General features: G+C 39.1%; 1 protein-coding gene across 2 annotated transcripts in view; it reads right to left on the reverse strand.

The window, feature by feature from the left end:
• LOC110096702 (integrin-linked protein kinase 1) overlaps positions 1 to 6,722 on the reverse strand; it is a 44,066-nt gene extending 37,344 nt beyond the window's left edge. The window contains exons 1-2 of one of the 2 annotated variants that reach the window (XM_020822787.2): positions 6,238 to 6,720; positions 2,499 to 2,615 (exon numbers count right to left, since the gene is read on the reverse strand). In XM_020822787.2, coding sequence (XP_020678446.2) covers positions 2,499 to 2,615; positions 6,238 to 6,564 — 444 coding nt within the window. In that variant the 5' untranslated portion in view covers positions 6,565 to 6,720. Of the gene's footprint in view, positions 1 to 2,498; positions 2,616 to 6,237 lie in introns of both variants that reach the window. The other variant, XM_028692499.1, reaches the window with a different exon arrangement.
• Positions 6,723 to 9,005: the final 2,283 nt, after the last annotated feature.

Genomic DNA, 9,005 nt, shown 5'->3' on the forward strand with positions numbered 1-9,005 from the left:
GATACAAGTTTCTAGATTCGAGAGGAAGAAACAACTCTCCAAATCTCTAACAACGCCTAGAGCCCAAGAAGAACAAACCCTAGATCTCCAATCTCTTCCAAATTCAAGATGAAAAGCAAACCCTAACCAAAAAGACTAATTAAAGCCAAATGACTCTTACAAAAAGACAAAACAGCCCTTAATTCAAACTTTCCCTCATAAACAGAGATTACATTAAGCAATTGGGCCCACTAGGGCACCCCCGCCCCCCTTCCCTCGAATCCGCACCCCACCTGGCCCAAGCCGGCTGCTGTAGCAGGAACAGGTCCAGGTTGGACTGGTTCAGCCGGCCCCTCCTAGGCCGGCCTAACATTACTCCCCTTCAAAAGATTCACATTGTCCTCAAGGTGAAAAGAAGGAAACTGGAGCCTCACTCTCTCATATGACTCCCAAGTGGTATCGAAATCGGGAAGGTCCCTCCATTTGATAAGCACTTCTTTGTTTCCCTTTTTATCGGATATGACTCCCCCCAGCTCCAGTGGTTCTAAAACCACTTCCAAGTCCTCTATCAGTGTAATTGGCAACTCTGCACAAACTGCATGGTCCCCCTATGATACATGGAAAACTAGGTGTATGGTGGCGAATGGGGGTAACTTCAAACGATACGCCACTGCTCCGATCTTGTCCAAAATCTCATAGGGACCAAAGTACATTGGAGCCAATTTCTCGTTTCTCCTGTTAGAACCTGATCTTTGCCTGTAGGGCCTTAGTTTCAAGAATACTTTCTCACCAACCTCAAATTGTATGTCCCTCCTATGTCTATTTGTCTGCTTCTTCATGATTTGTTGTGCCCTGGATAGATGTTTCTTCAATTCTTCCAACACCTTATCCCTTTCCTCTAACTACTGCTCAACTGAATAAACTGGTGTGCTCCCCCTCCCAAAATGCTAAGTGTGGGGGCTCTCTTCCATATAGTATTTTAAAAGGAGTCATCTGAGATGCAGAATGGTACGAAGTATTGTACCAATACTCAGCCCATGCTAACCATTTAACCCACATACGTGGCTTTTCAGAGACAAAACACCTCAAATAAGTCTCCAAGCTTCGATTCTCCACCTCTGTTTGATCGTCTGTCTGCAAATGCTAAGCGGTGATTCTCTTAAGAATAGTGCCCTACAACCTGAACATCTCCCTCTAAAACTGACTGAGAAAAATTTTGTCTCGATCAAACACAATCGACCCAGGAATCACATACAGTCGAACCACCTCCCTGATCAATGTTGTTGCAGCTGTCATTGCGGTGTAGGGATGTCGTAAGAGGATGAAATGTGCATACTTACTAAGTTTGTCAACCACCACTATGATGATTGTGAATCCTTCTGATCGTGGTAGGCCATCTAGAAAATCCATGGACATTTTCTCCCATACTCTGTTTGGAAGCGCCAAGGGCTGTAGTAATCCTCTTGTAGCCATTGCCATATATTTGTTTCTCTAGCACACTTCACACCTCGTCACCATCTCCTCAATATCTTTATACATCCCCTTCCATTAAAGCTTGGATGCCAGCCTTTTAAAGGTCTTATGTACTCCTGAATGACCTCCAACTGCACTGTCGTGGAACTCCTGTAATAAGTGAGGAATATATATGAAAGTTCGTGGTCACAAACCTCCCTTGATACAATAGTCTCTCCCCCTCAATATAGTAAACAGAATGGCTACTATTATCTTTCATCAAATCCTCCCTGATTTTTCTCAACTATTTATTCTGCATGCTTTCTTCCTTGATTGCCCCCCAATCTATCATCAGTGGTATTGAAACAACCAACTCCTGAAGTTCCCCAACACATTTGAATAAGGCATCGGCCGCCTTATTTTTCATCCCAGGCCTGTAGAGGATCTCAAAATCAAAGCCTATTAGTTTGGAAAACCATCTTTGATGCTTCCTATAGCATATTTGTTAACAAGAACTGCTGGTCATTTATCAACCTAAAAGTGAATGTTAGGGAATGTTTATGTTTCGTTTTACTGCAGCTAAGAAATTGTAAGCCAGTGCCTACACAGTAAACCTTCTACCTATATTTTCAAAGCCTGAAACAGTAAAAATAGGCATCCAGTCAAAATATCCATCAGCGTACGGATTCCATTTAGGATTCCATTTATTATTACCTCAAGAAGAATTGTTCCAATTCAAACAAATTTGATTGAACTTTGTTCTACCAGCTTCATACAAAAGGGCCTACTTCATTCTTGTCAGTTTATGTGAATGAAATCCTTAAAATTATATAATCATATGGACAAGACCCTACAACATGAACTTGGTTAAAACTGAACCCACTAGACTAAATTTAACCAAGAAACCATAAAGATAAACGCCTATCTCTAATGTAATATGCCAACAATCAACATTCAGTTCTGTTGCGTCCAGCCATTGAACCAAGAAAAAGAAAATTTTAGCATAAAAAATAAAACATGCCATGAATAAATAGCACACATTAACCGATCAGAAACAAGGGACTAACCTTTCCTATTACAGAAGAGGCTGAGAAATCTAGCTCAGATGGATCAATTTCCCAGTCACACTTGTTTGGAAGAGGGGGTAAGACAGGTGTTGGTTCAAAATGGCTTCCATTTTGTCCCTGCACCAAATATGCAATGCAATGCATCTAGGGCATCAATTTAAAAGCAATAATTATCATCAAAAGATAACATGATTCTTCTAAATCTGTCATAAAGCAAGCATGCCACTTACAAATCTCATTACAATAAAAATTAAAGCCTAAACAGAAAAGAGGTGGAAGATATAATCCTAAGCAGAACATAGCTACACCACCCAACGGTCATAAATTGTTTCTGATATCAATCCTACAGGTGAAAAATATATACAATTTGAAGTACAAGGATTCCATTGCAATCCTCAATAAGAATGACTACTAACATAACCCATGGAAAAGAAAAGATGAAATGATGCGCAGCTATACAACTCTTTTAGGGGAATGATGATTCGAAAAAGATCTAGCTTTGGTATTGTTAATATGTTTAGCTATGATTCAAGATTAGTACTGAATATGGTAGTTCCTTTTTTTATTTTATGAATGTAAATCCAATCTTCTTTAGGGGAATAAAGCTCTTGCCATCTCTTTGGAAGGAAAAGACCAAAAGCCCTGACTTAGTACATATTGGCATAAATTCTGTCTTGCCAGCACAATTTGGATTCATTGCTAGAGCACTGCAGTCATGTTTCGCGTTGAACTATTGCAGTAAAGGAAAATGTGTACCTATATCCCCTTCATTCCCACCTTCAAGTTTATACTATGGCTCTTGGCTCAAGGTAATTGCGTTCCTAGATCAACTACATTTTCAAAAAGCGTATGTATGAATTAATAAAAACATTTACGGATTGCATAACTCAAAAACACACAAATTGAAAATATATATTCAATGGCCATCCATACGAGCCTTTATATTTTTGAATTCAAACAATTATCAACTCAAAATTTTTTAAAGCCAACCCCAGATCCCATAAAAAAAGTATAGCCAATAAAGACAACAATATTATATAAAAGATACAATTGATCCTCAATTCGAGAGGAGGATCGATCTCTCCCAAATCTCTAGACGCCGCTAGAGCCCAAAGAAAACCTAAATCTAAGAGATCTCAAATTTCAGCCAAATTCAAGATGCCCAAACCCTAGCAAAAATCAACTATTTAATGCATACAAATCAAAAGGAATTCCCTAAACAGTCCCTACATTCAAATTTCTCTCTAAAACCCCCCAAAAATCCTTCCTAAAACGCTCCGTTTGAGCTGTCGGCCCGCCCGATCTCCGCAGGAGGCGGAGATCACGCGACGTTTCGCGTCTAAGCCGGTCCGTGCGGACCGGTCCACGGACCGGCTGGACCGGTCTAACACATTCTTGCTGACCGCTAAGACAAATAAAATGCTAAATACTTTGTGTTCAATTGTGCAATGCTTCATGGCCCTGAGGTTGTGGCTTCAAACATGTAAGAAGAATCTAGTAGATGTCTTGATAGCTTGGATTCCCAAGAAGAAGGAGAGTAAAACAAGGTTCTCCATGCTGAATAATGATTGGAGTTTGTGAAGTAAGCCTTTGATGGTATTGTAGTTGTTCCTTGTTATAAGAAAGTCATTGATGTAGAATAATAAGTATATATTTGTGTCATCATTGTGATTGATAAGCAAAGAGGGATCTACCTAGGTAAACTGAAACACAAGTTGTTGGAGATGGCCCGATAAAGTGTTGAACGATTGTCATGACGCTTGTTTGAGGCCATAAGGCCTTCTTGAGTAGACAAACGTGGTTTGGATATTTGGAGTTGATGAAGCCTAGGAATTGATGCATATAAACTGCATTAGCCAATTTACTGTAAAGAAAGGCATTTAAGACATCAAGTTGAAGAATTTTTCAATCATAATGAACCATTGATAAAATTTCTAATTATGGGTATTTCAGCTACTTGACTAAATGTGTCAATGTAATCAACACCATGCTCTTGATCATAACCACAAACTACTAATCGAGCTTTGTACCAAGCTATGGATCCATGTGCATTATAACTAGTTTTGTAGGTCCAACAATACCCAAGTATAGTATGATCGGACAATGGTGCAACTAAGCCCAAGTTCCTTGAGTTTGGAGAGAAATGAATTACATTGACATTGTTTGTCTCCAGTAGGGATATTAATATTTAACATCCTACAAGTAACATGTTGGATCTGCTAAGGAGGAGATGAAGTGTTGTAGTGAGAGTGCTATTTTGGGCTTTAGATATCTAATTTTAGACCTAGTGAACATGGGGTGAGATGATAATGGTTGTTATATATTAGGATAAGTGGTTGAAAATTGTGTAGTTGGGCTGAGAATAGAGGGGTCATGTTGAGTTGTGGAGATAAATTGAGTGAGTTGAAATTTTCATAAAGCATTGTTGAGTCTGATTGGTATACTGCCATGGCTGGAAGAGGTCGCAGGGATCTTTGCAAAAAATTACTGGACCTAGGACACTACGGCTCTGATACCATGATGGAAAATCAAAGTTGAAGAAATGCAATGTACTGTAGAAATAAGTGCAAAAACAATAAAACAGCAGCTTGCAAATAGTGGAGAATATTGTATAAATATACATTCATTCATTTAAGCACACATATAATGGATGTACAGGGAGATATATACTGGTAGACTGGTAGCATAAAACATAGTTAGATGAGTAGCAGAAATTTGTTTGCAATGGAAGGTGAGGATTAGATGCAAGGAAAGGTGGCTTCTCCACTTGTGATAAGTAGCAGGTGTTTTCATGAGCTAGGTTATTGCCTCCTCTCAAGTTGGCTATTCAAGAGCAATGGTCAACTTGCCACGACAATGTTGAAAGCATGTAGTGGAGCGCAATTTGGTGGAAATATCGGCTTGTTAATCTTGAGGGCTTGTTAATCTTGAGAGCTCACATGAAGTTGAACTACTTTAATTTCGTTGGATTGAATGTGCTCGTGAATGAAGTGGTAATATATTTTGATATGTTTTGTGCGTGCATGAAAGGCCAGATTTGTTGTGATGGCCATGTTAGATATATTATCACAATAAATAGGTTGGTCCATGGGAATGCCAAATTCGTATAGAAGACATCTTAATCAAATGATATCCATGGCTGCAGATGCTATCGTCCTGTACTCCGCTTAAGCAGATGATCTTGCCACGATTGTTTCTTCACACTCAAGGAAAAGAGGCTGCCTTCAAGATAGGAACAATCAAATAAAACAGATAAGATGCTAGATGCTTTGGGCTCAATTGCGCAAGGCTTCGCAGCCCTGTGGTTGTGGCTCCAACAATGTAGGTGGGAGTTCAAGCTACTAACTTCGATTAAATTCCAAATTCCACCCACAAAAACAAATGAAGAAAATACTTTGGGCTCAATTCTTTCTCATCAATCCTATAAACATGGCTACATATTTTATTAGTGTGTATTTTGTTGTCCATTAGCACATACTGAAATTATCAAAGTTTATTTTTCACTATCAGACCTATTTTCTAACCTTTTTTTAATATTATCATTTCTCGTATCCTGCTTAGTTAAACGTGCATATATGCCTAACGTTCTAACGCATCCGCCCTTTTACTTTTCTTTGACCAAGATCACGGATCATGATTTATGAACGAGAACGTAAGGGAAACGTGAAAAATAGACGACAACACGGTCGAAAATAATCATTTGATCGAAAGATAATAAGAGATCGGAACGATGGAGTACCGTATTCTTCCAACGATCCTGGGAATTGACGTCAGCGCCGTACTCGAGGAGGCACTTGGCCACATCGATCCAGCCATGAAGGGAGGCCACGTGAAGCGGAGTGCGATTGTCGTAGTCCGTGGCGTGCACGAGGCTGCTATCTTCCTGCAGGAGCTTACGGACGGCGGCGGCGTCATTCTGGTGGGTATGCCATAGTATGAGCGACGTCCTATTCACCCTTGTCTTCTCCTTCTTCCTGTCTGCGGAAGAAGAAGATGTACCCGACGATCCGCCGCTGCCCGTTTCCTCGTTGGAATTCGCTGCCGCCGAAGTATCATTGACACTCATATCTACTTCTTCGCCCTTAGCCGTGCGTATTCCCCTCCCCTTCACCTGCCTCTTTGCCGGAGGAGCAGGCTTCGAGTTTCGAGATCTGCCGTATTTTCCCAGGCACGTTCCTCCACGTTCTATTGGTCTTCGGTGCTTGTGTTGGGTGCAAGTGAGTCCAGCCAATTCTTGAGCCGACCAGCCTTGTGAGTTTGTGTGCTGGAGAAATTATTGCGTGTGGCGGGCCTACAAACTAGTCGGGCCTTAACTTTCCACGTAAGCACGCCACGCGTTTTATTTTTATTGGCTACTGTTACAGACCGAACACATTGTTGTGATCGGATTCCACACGCAATAATTTCTCTGTGTGCTGAGCTCGGTATTACACGAAGGCTTTTAAATTAAAATTATTTTTTAATTTTATCTTACTTTAACAAGTCATGTGAGTTTTGTAATAAAAAATCATTGCCCTATCATTGATTTTAAATTATTTATAAAGTTGGTTTTTTCTTAGAAATTTTGGGGCAATTTGCCCATTCAATAAAAGAAGAAGAAATTACAAGTAAAAGCTACTCAAAACAAACAACAAGCTCACATGCCTAACAATACAAAATGGCAGTGGTGAGGCAAAAAGAAAAAATAGTTGCAAGAAGAGTAAGATAAAAACAAAGGCTTAATGGATTCAGAATGCCCAAAAAGAACCTCCCACAAAAAATATGAGCATCAAAACGCTCCTGGTTATTGCGAATAGACCATCCAAAGGAGCAGCTGGTGGGGACCAGCATTCATCATCGTCCAATCAAAAACATCTATGGCATGTATGAGCAACACAACGATATCCTGGTTGCCCACAAGGGTCATCGAAGAGTATATGAATAACCAAATCAGAGGAAGCCAACGGGCAAAAAACAAAAATGTATCAAACCAGCAGAGAGAACCAATTCTGGATCGATGCAAAAAAGTCATGGAATTTCAGTGAAGACAATGTTGAAAAAGATGTAAACTCTTCCATTTATAAGTCTTAAAAATCACCACCTTCTTGATTTTGTCCATAATGTTCAAGTGACTTTCAAAGGTGTTGCCAAAAAGTCTATTATTCCTTTCCCTGCAAATGAAATAAATAGCAGCACTGGTCATAAAGAAATAAAAATTTTTCATTTGCCTACAAATGTTCCTTTCTTCCAAATGAGAAAAGAGCTGGTTGAGATTCGGTCTCAACAGCAAGTAATTCGAGTGAGGGATGACATGTTGAAGAATAGCATAAGAGAAATCACATTAAAAAAAAGGTGAGAGTGTGATTCAGAAGCAGTATAACATAGAATACACCTTGAGCCCACAGGGATCCCTCTCCTAATAAGTAAATCGGTCGTTTTTAATCCACGTTTAAAAGTCAGCCAAGCAAATGCAGAATACTGAATTGCATGATTTTTGTGCCAAATAAAATCATGCCAATCAACTTTAGGGGTTTTATCATAAAATTGCATTAGAAATTTCCTGAAAATAGGCTTATCCGAGCCTTTCCAAGGACATACCTCATTAACAGTAGAAATCTGGATAAAATGAATGGCAGTAGAAATAAGGGTAGGAAGAGAGGCAGGGAGATTCTAGGTCCCATCTGAGATGAATTGCCCAACCAGCTGTCGTAAAAAATTATAACTAATGTGCTCCATATTAAAATCAGTAAGCAAATCCATAACTAATTTTCCTTTACACCAAGGATCCCATAAGAAAGCAAGGGTAGAATTACCCTGAGTGTTGAAACTAATAGAGTTTTGGATTTTCTTAGCAACATCATAAAACAAGTTCCAATAAGGAGAACTATGGCTAGTAGTTCTATTCCAAAAAAAGATGTATTTAATCCTCCACCAGCTAAATAAAATGCTTTTAGAGTTAAAAAACCTACAAATCAGTGAGCAACTAAAAGCATGCTAAAGTGAGTCAATGCTAGGAATCCCAAGACCGCTAAATGGTTTGGTGGTGCAGGTTTCCTTCCAAGAAACCATGTGTAGCTTCTTTTTATGAATACTCCCATAAAATAAGAATCTATAGCATATTCTATTAATAATTTTGCAACAAGTTTTAGGAATAATAGCACCTCTAATCTAATAAGCCAAAGTATTGCAAATAGCAAATTGTAGGAATTAGATTCTCCCTGCCAAAGAAAGAGTCTTTGCTTTCCATCCATCCAAATGACAATACAGCTTTTGTATCAAAGGCTGATAATCAGCATTATGAAGCTTTCTAGTAAATATTGGAAGGACCAAGTATTTAATGGGAATATGAGAAATATGGACATTAAGAATATTGTTGATGTTGTCTTTCTCCAAAATATTTTTAGAGAAAAGAATAGTTCTTTTTGCATAATTAACTTGAAGCCCTGAGGAGGACCCAAAAGATGTCAATAAGCTAAGAGTAAGAGCATTCTGAGTATTAGCTTTCCCAAAACCCAGTAAATCATCAGC

Source organism: Dendrobium catenatum, unplaced genomic scaffold (assembly GCF_001605985.2).
Source record: "Dendrobium catenatum unplaced genomic scaffold, ASM160598v2 fragScaff_scaffold_156, whole genome shotgun sequence".
Taxonomy (NCBI): Eukaryota; Viridiplantae; Streptophyta; class Magnoliopsida; order Asparagales; family Orchidaceae; genus Dendrobium; species Dendrobium catenatum.